Raw genomic sequence first — 15930 nt, 5'->3', positions numbered from 1 at the left:
GGTTAAGTTATCGTGAGAACTTCCGCTTACACAAACAAGTCTGCGGAGCTCCCATAATCAAGCAAACCGACCGCAGAGCTCAGCAGAAGCTGGAGGTGATGATGATGCCGAAGGACAACGGAAAAAGAAAATGAAAATGAAAATGAAAAAGAACAGTAAAGAATAAGTCCAGGGGTAATACCTGTGTCTTCAGGGGTTCATTCGCCTACCTATCTCAGGGAATGCTGGTGGTCAACGGCGACAAGTGATGTCATGGTAACAAGGTCCGGCCGTATTTTCTCAAATTTTCCGAATTTCTCATCCAGCGGAGTTTAGACATCAGGCAGAATGTCCATCGGGCCTTTTATAGCCGTTTTGCAGTTCTGGACTTTGTACATGGATGGCGTTGTTAAGGATATGGTGAGAAAGTGACAGTCCAAGCGGCCTTCACAAGCGACAGGCCACCTTCTGCTGGGATGCAATATCTGGTGTTGACACTCAACTACCGACAGATAGCCTCGTGCGATCTTGGCTCACCGCCACGATGGGTATGGCTATGAGGCTGGAGCGGTTTCCGGTTACTCCCGAGGTTACTCCTCGTGCTGGAAAAGGAAGTTTGTTTACTTGAGAGGAAAGGAGGCGTGAAGCTCTCACCATGGCGGACGGGCAGCGTCGTGAGTCGTGATAGAATGTTCATGGCAGAGGGTCCGAGCGTTGCATCTTATTAAAGGCTTAGGGTGCGTTAACAATTACCGCTCTGCAATACAGCGCATACCGTAAGTTTCAGTGCCACGCCGCGACAATGTCACTCGCTGCAACTTCAAGGCGTTGGTGACACTGACAGTGACAACTTCGTTCTCAACGAAGAGGCACACACCACGTTCACACAATTGGATTTGGAGGCTTGAACGCCCCAACACGGCACATACAACGGCATTGGGAAGAAACAAAGCAAAAGAAGAGAGTGACCTTTAATCATAACCAGTTAAAGATTTCTCATTTATCGGGTTCGTTCAGCCTTACCGACACACCGGTAACTCGCCAATCTACAACCGCGCGAGAAGAGCCCCTGACTCCACGTGGAACCTTTTCACACACGGGGGATACAGTACCACCTTTCGCGCAAGGTACACCTTCGACAGTCGAGATACACGTGTACCACAGTCCCACGGCCTTCCCGTCGCCATCCCATTACCGACTACATTCTTTTGGGCCATCATCGCCGGCTGTCTACCTTCTATCCTCGGCCCCTGTCTATCGAAGCTCAAAGTTCCCGTCCCAAGGGTTTCAACCCTACCAAACCAATGACATGACCACCACTACCTCACCTAGATCCAAGATCTCTACCTCCAGTGCCCTCACCCACCCCCACCGCACAATTTTCAAATCCTTCGCCCTCTGGAAACTCTTCCTCCTCGCCATCGCCGTTGGCTCCACCCTCGTCAACGACCGCGCCTACGACACTTCAGCCGACTTATTGCTGATAGGCAATGACGAACCTCTCTCTGTCAACGATGGTAATGGGGTTGCAGAGCTGTTGAGGAACTTTGGCAAGCGGCTGGTCACGAGGTTCACGAGTTGGGATGCCATTTACTTTGTGAGCGCGGCGAAGAGGGGGTATGTTTATGAGCAGGAGTGGGCTTTTGGGACGGGGTTGGTGGTGTGCATGAAGGGGGTTTTGAGGGGTGAGTTTCCTTTTCTTTGTCTTTGTTTTTCGGGTGTTGGGGATTTTTCAGTGAGGATGGGAATGGATGGGTTGTGGCGTCGTGAGGAGGTGAGAGGGTGAGAGGAAGATAAGTGTTGAAGAGCTAGTTCGGGGATATGCTCTCTTTGTTGAAGAGAATGCCTCCACAGTCGCCACGCCTCTCACTCACATCACGCCCATCTACGCTCACCAAATTCACCTCATTCACGCCGTCCATCTACTACACTCACCACACACACCTCACCTCCCCCAAACTTCACAAAGAACGCAGTCACTAACAACCTCGCAGCTCTCCAAACCCTCGGTCTCCCCATGCCCCTCACCACCTCTCCCACCGCCCTCGCAGAAGCAACCACCGCCCTCCTCCTCTCCAACGCTTCCCACCTCCTCGCCTCTCTTGTTCTCTATCACCTAACCCTCCTTCTACCACTCTCCGGTTCCAGCTCCTCTCCTTACCAAACAAAGAAACTAGCCCTCCTCACCTCCCTCCTTTATATCTTCTCCCCCGCCGGCCTTTTTCTCTCCGCCCCCTACGCCGAAAGCTCCTGCGCCTTGTTTTCGTTTTTGGGGTGGTGGTTTTATGCTAGGTCGTGTCTTTCTGATCCCGACGGCGTTTTTGCCAGTTTCAGCGGAGGAAAGGATGCAACGGGCAGCAGCAAGGAAAAGAGACCCGGGAGGAGTGGATTAACCCTAAAAGGAGACATCAACCTCCTCCTAGCCGGCCTCTCCTTCGGCTTGGCGACACTGTTCAGGAGTAACGGTATCTTAAACGGGTTACCGTTTGCTTGGGAAGTCCTCAGTATCCTATCAGGGCTCGTTACTACGTCTGGTGGGGGAAGAGGAAGAGTCCCGCTGCTCAAGACGTTGAGACGACTAATCGCCCTAGGCCTGGGTGGGATCTTCGTAGCGGCGGGAAGTATCGCGCCGCAAACTGTGGCGTGGTTGAGGTATTGCCCTTCTGGCAGCTTGTGGTTGTTTAACAAGTTCCTGTCACCTGAGGTAGTAGCGGTATCCGGGACATCCGGGGGTAGCGGTAGCGCCCGCGGCTATGGCGGAAGTGGCGTTGGTGCTGGTGTGAGTGCGGGTGCTGGTGGTGGGTTAGAGGAACTTGTGGCACAAGAAGCGAGGGAGTGGTGCGGTGCGGTGGTGCCAAGCATTTACACGTTTGTGCAGAAACATTATTGGTAAGTCCTTTTCTGATTGGCCCCTTTTCTTATTTTCTTTTTTCTTTGTTTGGATGGACCTACTTCTCCGTTTACTCTGTCTGGGTGGGTGGTGGGAATGAAGCAAAGTGAGGCTTCTTTCTCTACCTTCAAAATCAGTGGCGATTGGACAACACACCAAAACGCATCCTCGTCTTACTTACTTCCTCCCATATCACCGACTTCTATCACCTATTACTTACTCATGTCGCCGAAAGGGGGGAAATTGCAATCGTGAACTAACGAAATGAAATTTGAAAACAGGAACGTCGGTTTCCTCCGCTACTGGACACTTCCCAACATTCCTCTTTTCCTACTCGCTGCTCCGATGCTCGCGATCCTGGTTAAGTCGGCACTGGACCAGCTCAGTCAGCGGTCTCCTCCATCTCCCGCAACAGCAACAGTAACCGTTAACTCCGACACCAAGTCCAAAACACCACCTAAAACTCTCGCTTCTGGTTCGAATTCTTCTTCTGCCTCGGACACCCCTTCATCGGGCTCCGTCAAGTCCGACGAGGTAGTCACACAGCAGTTAGCCCCCGAATCAACAACCACAGCAACCCAACAGCGCATGCAGATCCTCATCCGCTCGGCAGCCGCGGAACAGGTGCTGCTCGTGGTCCTCGCGGTAAGCACGTACCACGTGCAGATCATCACGCGGATATCGTCCGGGTATCCGTTGTGGTACTGGTGGTTGGCTCAGCAGCTTATCGATGGGCACAAGCAGAAGAAGAAGCTGGGGAAGGGGATCGTGGTGTTTATGGTCATGTACGCGGCGATTCAGGGGGTGTTGTTTACTTCGTTTTTGCCGCCGGCTTAGTCTAGGGTATGTTTTTTTCAGCGATGGGGTGGGTGCGATATGTGGAGGGATGGGATGGATGGGCGAGGTGTCGTCGTTGGCTTTGGACGTCCAAGTTTATTCCAAATTGTAGGTATATACTAGAGGTAATCAATCATCTAGACCTATATACTAGCCAATCCACGCACGCCTTTGGGGTCAACCAGCTTCTTTGCGAATGAGAGATTCTCGACTTGTTTGTGCCTTATTGTCTGTCCCGCTATTGTATTTTATTAGTGACTGGTGGTGTAATCTTCCAGCGTTGAAGGCGGCCTTTTCATGGTTCGTTCGAAACGCTCGCGGCGGATTTCCTCTTTCTTGTGCTTGAAGTGAGTTCTTTCTCAATGTTCTCGCGTACATCCTCTTCCACAACTACATCATCACAATAACTTACTCGAAGTCGGACGGGGTGGGAGATTACAGAACTGGAAACGCCGGGAACGGTACTACTAACTGCGCTATCCGACCATCACCAGAATTGGCTGGTCGTTGGCTGGGGGTGTTGGAAGGAGGTATGGGATGGGTGGATTATAAGGTTGCCTGAGATGGAAGGAGCGGCTGGCTGGCTGGCAGGGGCAGGTATGAGGTACGGGATGAGATGGAAGGAGCGGCTGCCGGCTGGGTGACGCATGCAGACATACAGCATCAAGTCACCTTCGCCTTTCCAGCGGAGCCTTACCGGCCTCATTCAATTCTGTCGGGTGCTTCCTGGCCTGGCGGTTTATCGTCGCCAGGCCGCTTCTTCATCTGCGTATCTGTAAAACTGAACATGTAAAATCTAAGGCTGCAAAACAATGCTATTTCGCTCCGATGTGGTAACTATGCTGTATCCATCCAGACCCAAAACTCCGTAAATGCATCCTCGTCGTTGTTTACTCAGTCCGAATCAGAATCGTAAGCCACGAGTCCGGGTTTGCTCGTTTGTGTAGTTGAGCCACCCGCTGTCGTCTGAGCCGCAGATGGCAACTTCTCGTCGCTCTTGGTCTCCTCGTTATCCCTTGATCCAGCATCCTTGCCTTCGGCAATAGGACCAGTCATCGATGATGCTGCTCTCACGGGTGGTGGATCGGGAGTCTCCTCTCCAGCAGCCCGTTTCCTCTTCAGCCCGGGTATCAAAGCTCCTCGCCGCTTGAGTGTCGACTCCTTACTCCCCCAGTCGAGAAACGGGTCCTTAGTCGCTCGAGTATTCCCAACAATCTCCGAGACCAACGCCTCTCGCATCTTGGTAGCAGCAATCTCCGACTTCAGTTTCCCTTTATACACATCTTTCTTCTTCTTCCCACTCTTCTCCTCCTTTTTCCCGTTCTCATCACCCCCAAACAACGGCCTCGCCAACGCCTTCTGCACCACATCATCCCTCCCAAAGGGCAGCCCATCCGGCACACTCCCAAACTCAATCAACCTCGCCCTCCTCTCATCCTCCTCAGTGCCCGGCAACAACTCAATGCCCAACCCCATCCTCTCCTTGAGATCTTCCGTCCTCTCCGCCTCTTTTTCCCTCTCCTTCCTCCCCACCCTAAACGCCTTCCTCAGCTTCTGATTCCTCGCATACGGATCCTCCCACTGCCTTTCTTGCGCATCCAGCAACTCATCAATCCTAACCTTTGCATCCTCCGCCCTCTCCCGATCAGCAATCGTCTTCTCCAGCTTCCCAAACGCCGCATCCCTCTGTTCCTGCCTCTCTTTTTCCGTCTGTATCTCAAACCCACCACTACCACCACCTCCTTCCCCAAGTTTCACCAAACTATCCTCATCTTTCGGGGAATCCCTCGCCCGTCCCCCACTAACAACGACATACCTCGTCATCTTCGGATCCGTCCTAATCTCAATCTCCCCGCCGCAGACCGCATGCTTGATGGTGAAACTCCAGATAGGCGTAGAATAATAATTGCCGACTTTCTTCTTGGCCGCGTTGAACCGCACTCCCTGTCCGATGATGGTGGGGTGAGGCTGGCAAGTGTCGCACCACACGGCGAAGGGGAGCTCGAAGCGCACTGTTAGGATTCCCTGGGAGGCGAGCTTGGAGGCGCGGGCGCCGAGGGGGTGCTTTTTGCTGAGCTGGTTGCCGGTGACGACGCCTTCGGCGTCTGGGGGGACGTATTTGCCCATGTTGAAGCCTTGCATTTTGGAGGTTGGGGGCCGAGGCCGGTGTCGATTGGGAAGGTGTTGGGTTGGCCTGGTTGAGGTGCGAGATGGATGGACTAGTCGGTGGACTGGTGGACACGTCCAGGCGCAGGCAGTTATGGTAGCGATGCTTTGGATTGCTCTTCGTTGAAATCTACCGTATTAGATGGTGTGCTTCTCGCCTGCGAGTGACTGTAGGGTAGCACGCGCGTGATTGTTGGGATGATTCGTGATAGACAAAGAAAATGAACAAGTTGAAAACGGGAAAATAACGGACAACTTCGCTGACGTTGATGTTACCCTGAAGTTGCCCCTGCAGGCCGCTGGATCTGACCCGCCGCAGCGGTTCAGTGGGGGGCGGCGGGGACCACCCGCTTTTAGGCGCGTTGGTCACCAAGGATCCACTCTTCAGTGGAAATTGTTAAGGTTGCCCGAAACATCTTTCCGAACATCGTCTGTGTTTCATTGTTTATATCATCCAACTTCAAGACAACAAAGGTCATGAACAACATTCCACAGATCCTCCTTTCTATCCAAACCCCTACACCCACTTCTTCACATAAACCGGCGCCCCCACCCCATTCTCCCTCGGCCGATTACTCGTACAATAAACCCCCAGTATCGTTCCCGTGAACCCCCAACTCACCGGCGCATTCGAAGCCGTCACAACCGTCTGCATCTCCCATCTCCGTCCGCCGGTCCAACCGAAAACGCATAATGCTGCAAGTTAATCGCCTTGATCTCCAGCGTCCGAGTACCCCCCACCCATTTCTCTGGTAGAGGGACAACCACCGGGTCCGGAACAGGGACATATTATCCCGCGGAACCTAACATGCGGCACCAGCCCTCCTCCCTCGCCGCCCTCGGTGACTGATGAAGAGTTATGTCCAGGAAATGACCCGGTAGCTGACCCAGCAGGTAAAAGCACAATACCAAGGTCGAGATGATGGTTCTGCGTCAAAAACACGCTCACGCCCGCTTCGTCCTCCTCCTTTTCCGGAACGAAATCGAGGTCGGTGGCATACCGGAACAGGGTATCCTGTTGTCTCCGTCCTACAAAGCGTTAATACAGCTAGACATGAAGAGATGGAGGAAGATAAGGTGACTTACAAAAACTGGTAGTATTGGCGTTAGTCAACACCGGATTCGCAGGGTTGGCTTTGAACGGGCCATGGACACTCCTCGACCGAACCATGGTGACCATGTGGTATACACCCGTACCTCCTATTTCCCGTCAGCAAGGGAAATACCTGGGAGAGAGTAATGTTGGTGGGACCAGGAGGCTTGGAGCCATCTTTAAATATTTTACGAGCCATGATGTTGGCCATGACGACAGACGCATGGGGTTTCCAAAAACCCGTGGTAAACACACACGCATCCTGCCACCCCGCCTGGAACGAGGAGGGAAAAGAGGAGATTCGACGTCATATTTCCCCTCGCGTAAAGTCACCAGCTGAATGGTGATTCGTGGTATAAAATGTGCCGAACTTAGCCTGTCGATGTCGGTCATGAGGAGTCTCCTCGGGGTTTACCCCAATGGGCGAGGTTGGGGTTGGGAATGGCTTCATTGGAACTGATCCTGAACAATGGCCATCGGGCATGCTGTGGAAAAAATTCAGGCGGTCAACAAGATGGTAATTGGGATTACCAGTATGCATTTATTGACAAAGCACGGACGTTCTATTGTCCAGGAGAGACTGACGGATGGCTTTTGCGATGGAGGCCAGTCACCTTGACGGCCCACCCTGCTTTCGGATGAAATCCCAAGGCGCGTCCAAGACACTTCCACGACACTTCCACACAAGAAATCTTTCGCGTTGAATGGAGGGCAATAGAAACAGTCCGATGGATTTTGATCCATACCTCACCAAAATCTGACATCAAGCCCGCCATAATTTGGCGAGACAGACCATTCACTGCCCCTCCAAGCCAAATCTCCCTTTGTTGAGATTGTCATCCGAACATAGCCTTTGTCAATAGAGTTGGACCTATAACATATCACACGTACACTCCACTATATCTCACCTCCTATTCTACCTATTTACTGTGTACCTATTCTACCTATTGTAGCTGTTCACCTATCCCCTCCTCCTTCGCAGTCGCTCCACCGCCTTCCCCAGCAAGCCATTACAAAACAATAGAGTATTTGGAGACGACGCGAATTGACAGGTAGTCAAACAGCTCGAGCACAAATACCAGTGTGTGCACACTCACTTCTTACTCCGGTCTACTCCAGTCCCCGTCCAGCCCAGTCCAAATTCTCCATCCATCATCCGTCATTCACCTCAACCATCGGAACGACGGGAAACCTACCATCACCGATCACCAGACAGACGCCTTTCGAGCCTTGCTCAACCAACTCACGGCGTTTAACATCTCCAAAATCTCGAAGAAGTTCTCAAAATGTCACCCAACCCAACTGGAACACCCACGTCCAAAAAGCCCAAGCCCCTCTTCATCCTCCCCAAGTCTCACTTCGACAAAGTCGCCTCCTCGGATCTCCTCTCTAAGCGCCCGCCTACTCCGTATTACCCCCCTTCGAACCCTTCCGGTCTGCTAGCCGAGCCGAGCCGTGGATTCCAGGCGAAGGAAGACCAACATAAGGATGACCAGAAGGAGGCAGATGGCGATGGCGAGAAGCAGAAGCAGAAGCTTCAGAAGTAGAAGTGAGGCTACACGTACGTACATCTAATCCCTGAAAGTTTGGTTTTTTTGTGTCCTAGCTTGCTTGACCTGGGCTTTCGGAAGGACTTTACCCCTCCTTCAAGTTCTTGGTAAGGTAAAGTAGGATCTGGCGACAGTTCATCAGCATCCGCAGCGCCCAGCGGTGCAAGTTCAGCATCCCCAGGCCTCAGTATCACCAAACCCTAGTGACCCAGTCCCCAGCTTCCCCAAGGCCTAGACCCTAGCACCCAGTGGCGCTCAAGTTGCTCAAAGTGCTCAAAGTGTTCAAAGTGTTCGAAGCAATGACAGTAGAAGTGGAATTAACCAGAGACTGTCCGCCGTTCAAAGTTCTGTGCCCATGCGAGATCCAACCAAGGTGTTGTCCGCTCGCACTCCGTACTTTGAACCGAGATGATTGGCCTCAAGGCCAATCTCAATGAACATTCGCCTTTCTTAACAGCAACATCAACAGTAGCCCAATCACAGCACCTTTTGTCCCCCAACAACAGATAATCAAAACATCTGATTCCATCCAACAACCGTAGCCTGTTGTTTCCCTCACCCTGCTGAACTTTCAGGAACTTTACTCAACGCTAACACATTTTCCAGTGCTGGACTGTAGAGACAGTAGAGCTATTTGGGTCCGGTGATGTTGCGGAATGGCGTAAGAAGGTTAGTACTAGATCGACGTTCACGATGCTTATTCACGGGGCTTTTCTGTGCATTGATTGTTTAGAATGGTTGACTGACTTGTGTTACTAGTGACGACGAGTGACGACGCGAGGTATCAGGACAGCATGTGGTGGGTTTGGTAAAACGAGATGTCCTTTCTCGCTTCAGAAACCATTGGCAGTCATTATGGAAAGTACTATAGCGGAAAAATGCGGTTCGTGACATCCAATGTCTATATCACGGGGCAAGGCGACGGTTAGGGGGTAGGTTGGATATGCGTAGTTGTACGAGGAGAGGAAGAGGGAGGAGTGTGCAAAGGTCTGGCGATATAGGGTAGGGCTGAGCCATGCCCAGAGCCAGACCTGCACGTACACATGCACGTAATATACCATTGGCCAATAGTATAGCAGCAATAGCACAGCACGAAGCTCGACTACTAATAGCGGAAGCCGTACATATACAAAGCACAATTATAGGTAATCCTATAATACTACTTCCTTATAAAAGAAGTTTTAAAGTTTTAAAAAATATATATATATATAAAATAATAAATTATCCCTCAATCCCCATCTTTAAGCTCCTCTACCCGTAATTGAAACTTGAGTTCTCCCGCTTGCAATCCCCGGATCCTCCTTATATCCCTAAACTCACTGAGTTCCTAATTATTATTACTTTACTAATATATCCTTATTTCTAGTTTAACTACTATATTCTTCGTATGTAACCTCCTCTTTTAGTATATTTCTAATAGTTTACTAAAGATTAATTTAAAAGTATTGTTTATCTTCTTTATATTATCCGCCAATAATTCTTCTATAGGTTAATTAGGAATTATTTTTAATAGTAGGCTAATTAGCAGGTTAGGCCCGGTTGTAATTCCCTTTGCAAGTGAATTAATTTATTCCTTTAAGTCCGTAATACGTTTAGAGCGCTTTAAGGCTATAGCTGTCAGTAAGTAGAGTATTAGAATAAGTAGCGGTTATAACGTAGTCGCCGTCGATGGGCGGGGTATTAGGGTAGGTAGTATTTTCTTTTATAATATAGTTTTAATTTCTAACTATTATCTAATTTCGGGTAGAATCGGCGCGTCGGGGTAATTATTATAAAAGGTTTTAATAATTTCCTTCGTATTAATTATATTAGTTAGTAGTTCTTTGGTTAGGTCGCAATAAATTTATACGATTGTATAGAATTAATAATAATTGCCTCCCTTTTATTAGTATATTAAAAGTTTATTGAATTCCTATTCGGCGACCTCTTCGTAGTTATTAATTTTCGTTATTACCTTACCTTCGTTAGCCCTTACGTCCTTTTAGATATTGGCTTAGTTGGGTAAACCTTCTTTAAAAAGTTTAATTATTAATATGTAGAATACTAGTAAATATTTTATATTAACGGATAGTATTAGTTTAATATCGTACGATTTGGCTTAATTGACTTTAAAACAGCTCTCCTATTAAGGTTATAATTTATTGTAAGGGCGGCTGTTGACGAGGTTAATTGTATTTAATATAATTAGGTCACTAACTTAATATTTGGGTATATCGGAATATTTTTCGTTAGTATTAGATTCGTAGTAATTTTATACCTTCTTAGTCGAAGTTTGAACGTAGTTTTAAATAGTTTTAAAGCGGACTAATAGTTCGTTAACTTTCAGGTATTCTTTTTATTAAATTAGGGATAACTATAACCTTGTAACTAAGGATAGTTCAATGCCTATTTAAGGGTAAAAACTGTAATTAATAAAGAATGGGGTTATTCCTATAGTTTCTAATATTATATTATTACCCGCAAACTCTATTAAGGGGAGCTAACGAACTTAATCCGTTTATACCCAATTTATAAATATCCGTAAGTATTATTCTATTTCTATATTAATATATTCTATCTAAGCATTCGTTTGGGGGTAGAAAGTGGAATTTAATAGTTGCTTAATAGTTAATCTTTTACAAATCGTAGTTTAGAATATTAATATAAACTAGGAGCCTCTATCTGATATTACGGTATCGGGAAGGCTATAGAGGGTATATATATAATCGATAAAATAATCGATAAATTCCTCTACTTCTATAATTTCTATAGCGATATAGTATTGTATTTTGATAAAACGATTTATTACGATAGTAATATATTTAAATTTCTAGCCTAAATAAAAATTCTTTAGGAGGGGTAAAATATAATTAATATTAATATTATACCAAAGTACGAAGGCGGCTAGTATTAATTTTAAGTAATTAGTTTTAATTCGTTATAATGCTTTCGTTTTCGAATAAACGAAATATCCCTTATAATAAGCTTTAACGGCTTCTATTATACTTAATTAGTACTAATACTCATTCATTTATACCTAAGTCTTATTTCTATTAAGGTATCCTACCGTTAGTAAAGAATAAGCGTAATAAATAAATTATAAGTAAGTAATAGTATTGTTAGAGTTGATAAATATTCGTCCTCTATAGTAAATTTTATTTCCTATTATTAAATACTCCGCGAATATTATTTATAATTTCTTCTTAATATAGGGGCACTATTCGGACCAGTTAAAGTTTCGAAAATAGGCTATTACTTCTTATATTGATATAAATTTAATATAATTATTATTAATAATATCGTCCATAAATTTCTCTAGTTCCTTTAGGACGTTTAGTATTAATAGGAATATTTCTTCGTTTACCTCTATATCGATGGTAATATTAGATAGGGTTTTTAAATAACCTTCTTCAAAGTGGGTAGGGTTAATAAAATTATAATTCCTAGCCTTTAAAGAGTAATCGTCTATATTTAGTAGGACGTCCTCCGGCTTCTTCCTTAAAATATTAAAACGTAGATTCTTCGAACCGGGGGTATAGTAGATTAAAAATTCGAAACGGGATAAGAATTATAATTATTGTATATAGCGCGGAATTAATTATTTATTCGTAGTGAAATTTTTTAAATTCTTATAGTTTATTAAAATATCGAATAATTACTATACGCCTTCGAACTTTAGTTTCTATTCTTTTAATACTTTAATAATAGCTAATAATTCTTTATTATAAATATTGTAATTATATTTTTAAGTAATATACTATAATAAGAAATAAGCTACCAAGTATAAAATTCTATCGTCGCTATATTATAATAAGGTACCGCTAAAAGCTTAATTGGAAGCGTCGGTTTTAATAATTGTCTTCTTTAATTAATTGTATATATATAAAATAGGTCCGCTATTAAAGGCCATTTTCAAAATCTCGAAAGTAATTTATTAAACTAGGGTCTAATCCTATTTTATATCCCTATTTATAAAGTCGTAGAGTAGTACCGCTATTAATAAGAATCCTTTAATAAATAATAATAGAAATTAACAAAGACTAGAAAGCGTTATAAGAATTTCTTCAAAATAGGGGATTACTAGTCTATAATAACCTTAACTTTCTCTAAATTTATTTTAATACTTCCCGGTATAATAATTAACCCAAAGTATTTAATTTTGTTAATATAGAATTCGTACTTATTAATGTCTACTTATAAGCTAGCCCTAATTAACTGCTTTAATACGTTATTAATATACTTTTCGTATTCTACTTTATTATTGGAAAAAATTAAAATATCGTCTAAATACGCTATTACATATATATTGAAAATATTATATAAAATATCATTTATATAATTTTAGAAAGTACTAGGGGTATTTTAAAGCCTAAAAGGATATACTAAGGACTTAAATTGTTTAAAGCGCGTAATAAATACTATTAATTATTTATACTCATCCGTAATACGAATATAATTAAAAGTAGTAATAATATTTAATTTAATCAAAGTTTCCACTTAATAAATAGCGTTTAAAATTTCTTTAATGAACGGGAAGGGGTATTTACTTTTAAAAGTAATATTATTAATACTCCGATAATCGATGTAAATACGTATTCCTCCGCTTAGCTTCTTTACTAGGAAAATAGGGGAAGCGGCTTTTAATTAGGAAAGTTAAATTAAAATTTTTTTAAAATTATCGTTAATTTATTTTTTAATAACGTTTAATTCGTTGGGGTTAAATAGGCGAGATTGAAAGTATAGTAATTACTTTCTCAATTTTAATTTAATTTTTAAATTGTATATATAGTAAAGAGGTATAACTATAGCCTTTTTTTAGCCTAAATACGTTAATATATTTCTAATATTAATTAGGAAGCTTTTCCTTTATTTAATTATCGGTTTTAGGAAATCTATCAGCTTTTTCGTAGAATTTAGTAACGTCTTCTTCAATAATTTTAATAATTTTAATAATTTCTTTATAATATTCGAAGTCCTTATCCTCTTTATTGGATAAATATACTTTGTTAGTAATTTTAACGACGTAGATCGCAATTTTAAAGCCCTTACCGGCGTAAGCGTCGATTTATCCATAAAAGCGCTTCCCTAGTAATATTTTATATTTTATACCCTTATTAACTATAATTTCCTTCGTTATTTCTTCCGTTAGTAAATCTATTAATAAGTTTACCCTTATCCGTTCTATCCCTACCTTTCCGCCGATAATACTTTTATTATTTCCTCCTTTAAAATTTAGGGCGCCCCCTTCTCTCTCTTTAGTTTGAATTTCCTTTTCCGCCCTAACTTCTTCAATAATTTTCCTAATTTCCATATACGAGGTCCGGACGGCCCTTAATTTATACGTTTTGTAAAATTAATTAAAATTCGCTGCGTTAAAATCTTTAATATTATTCGGGTTGATAAAATCGTTCGAATAATAAGTTCGGTAAATTAGGGTATAGCAATTTGCATCGAATTTTCGTACTCTAATAATTAGGTAGCAAACCGCGGGTTTAATAACCAATAGAGTAGTCTTTAGAGTGGGTATTAGGGTATTAGAACGCGCCTATTACGCCTCTAATTTTGCAAATTACTATTTAATAGCTCGTTTCGCTTATTAAGCGGGTATAAAGCGATTAGTAATTATTAGGTTAAAATTTTCGATAATAATAGGTTCGGGTTCTACTTTATTATCCTCTTTTATAAATAGTACGGAGGTTATTATATGGTCGTTAATTTCGCTATAATTATAACGTTTACTATAATCCTACGCTTTAAGGGCCTATCGAAAGGTAATTAATAAGTCTACCAGCAAATAGTAGCCTGTATATTCGTTCGTAAATGTAATTAAATTATTTAGTTAAAATATTATAGGGTTATAGTATTTTAATTAAAATATACCGAAAATAATAAGATAATTAATTATTAAATTGTAGATAAATATTAAAATCGTTTTTATATAATATCTAATTTTCAATTAAGTTTAATAATATTCGGTAATTAATCCCTTTAATATTCCGTTAATAAAATAGAACGCTTTTAATTTAAAGAGTTTTAAAAGCAGTATAATTAATTATAAGGTAAAAGAATAGTTAATAAAAGCGAATATAGAATATTTACTATCGACTAGAGTGGTATATTTATTTTTAATATTATACGGTCCGTAAATAATATAAATAGAAAGGAGGATAGAATTATTATTATAGCTATTTAAAATCGGATCTTTTAATTAAATTACTTTTAAATTTACTAAATTTATATCTTTCTCTTTTGTTATAGTCGTTAAAAACGACGGCTTCTCCGGGTAATTTAGTGGGGAAGCGCCGTATTTCCCACGCTATATTTTATAGCAGGGGTTGGAATTAAAACAGTTATAGTTATAAGAGCGGCGGGAATGGCGGGAACGGCCTTTTTAACGCTTATATTGTTAATATAGGTAGTATTACTATAGTCTACTTAATTTATAGTAAATTTAGTAGCGCCGATATTACTATTATTACTACCCTGACTATAATTATTACAATGGTTCCTATTCCTTTCAATACGAAGGATACTAATATTAATATTATTATAATAATCGATAATCTAATAACCTTCCCTACTATAGTATTTATAAAAATTATTTTAAAAATAGTAATCGAAGATAATTTTATTAATTATTTTAACTAATAAAACGTCGAGAATGAATATAATGTCGATATTTATAGCGTTATTACTTTAAATAATAGTACGTTCGATAATAAAAATATTATTTCTACCTCCTCCTCTTCTAATATTGAAATTATTTTTATAAAAAGAAATAGCGTTTTAATTACGCTAATTACAATCTTCGAAGTTAGTACTAAATTTATAGTAGAAGGTAAACTATTTTTTATAAGTATTAAAAGCGAAAAGGTCTTATTAGTACGCAATTATGTTACGGATATTATTAGTAATTTTTATTTTAAAATAATAAATTTTTTTAGCGTTATTTAAATTGTATTAATTGATAAGGGTAGTAAATTTATTTTCCAAATTAAATTACTTCTATCCCTTACGTATTTTTAAACCCTCGAACTTACGACGAAATTCTAAAATAAAATTATATAATTATATTTCGTATTTAAGTAAACGAAGAAGTCTTCGCTAATCTTTTACTTCCTTTTATCTATATTAGCCTCCTTTAATAATAGTATGATATAGGGGGATGAAGTATAGAAAGCGGCGCTATTAAAGTATTATATAATTTAAGCGAATTTAAAGCGTTTATTTGAATTAAAGTATTACGGATTTTAAAATTAGTAAAATTCGATTTTAGCCCGCCAAATACGGTAGGATTTAATATACTTAATTATAATATTACCTTCGCTAGTAAAGGCTTTGGGGTCTTTATTAATTTTTGATTTAGGGGTAGTAATAGTAAATATAATAGTATTGTCGTCGTCGTTTAATAAGGGAATAAATTCGGGGGGGATAAC

General features: G+C 42.1%; 4 protein-coding genes across 4 annotated transcripts; 2 read left to right on the top strand and 2 right to left on the bottom strand.

Moving 5' to 3' along the window:
• Nucleotides 1-1288: 1288 nt before the first annotated feature.
• On the top strand, nt 1289-3706 carry B0H65DRAFT_428167 (GPI mannosyltransferase 2; the record flags this gene model as incomplete). The annotated part of the gene is made up of 3 exons (XM_062824741.1): nt 1289-1664; nt 1974-2868; nt 3151-3706. 3 exons carry the CDS (start codon nt 1289-1291, stop codon nt 3704-3706), a joined length of 1827 nt encoding a protein of 608 aa, XP_062680884.1.
• A 713-nt stretch (nt 3707-4419) lies between these two features.
• B0H65DRAFT_470382 (CWC16 protein) lies at nt 4420-6092 on the bottom strand. Its single transcript, XM_062827043.1, has one exon. The coding sequence runs from the start codon at nt 5846-5848 to the stop codon at nt 4601-4603; it is 1248 nt and encodes a 415-aa protein (XP_062680883.1). The 5' UTR covers nt 5849-6092; the 3' UTR covers nt 4420-4600.
• Nucleotides 6093-6280: 188 nt separating this feature from the next.
• On the bottom strand, nt 6281-7043 carry B0H65DRAFT_590027 (uncharacterized protein; the record flags this gene model as incomplete). The annotated part of the gene is made up of 2 exons (XM_062831055.1): nt 6281-6901; nt 6965-7043. 2 exons carry the CDS (start codon nt 7041-7043, stop codon nt 6576-6578), a joined length of 405 nt encoding a protein of 134 aa, XP_062680882.1. The 3' UTR covers nt 6281-6575.
• Nucleotides 7044-8251: 1208 nt separating this feature from the next.
• On the top strand, nt 8252-9586 carry B0H65DRAFT_590026 (uncharacterized protein; the record flags this gene model as incomplete). The annotated part of the gene is made up of 2 exons (XM_062831054.1): nt 8252-8508; nt 9122-9586. 2 exons carry the CDS (start codon nt 8252-8254, stop codon nt 9132-9134), a joined length of 270 nt encoding a protein of 89 aa, XP_062680881.1. The 3' UTR covers nt 9135-9586.
• Nucleotides 9587-15930: the final 6344 nt, after the last annotated feature.

Source organism: Neurospora tetraspora (assembly GCF_033439725.1).
Source record: "Neurospora tetraspora strain CBS 560.94 chromosome Unknown B0H65scaffold_5, whole genome shotgun sequence".
Lineage (NCBI taxonomy): Eukaryota > Fungi > Ascomycota > Sordariomycetes > Sordariales > Sordariaceae > Neurospora > Neurospora tetraspora.
The sequence above is the reverse complement of the archived record's forward strand: the minus strand, read 5'-3'. Positions and strand labels throughout refer to the sequence as shown.

Coding starts and splice junctions, on each gene's coding strand:
- B0H65DRAFT_470382 (XM_062827043.1), bottom strand. CDS start 5,848: ATGCAAGGCTTCAACATGGGCAAATACGTCCCCCCAGACGCCGAAGGC.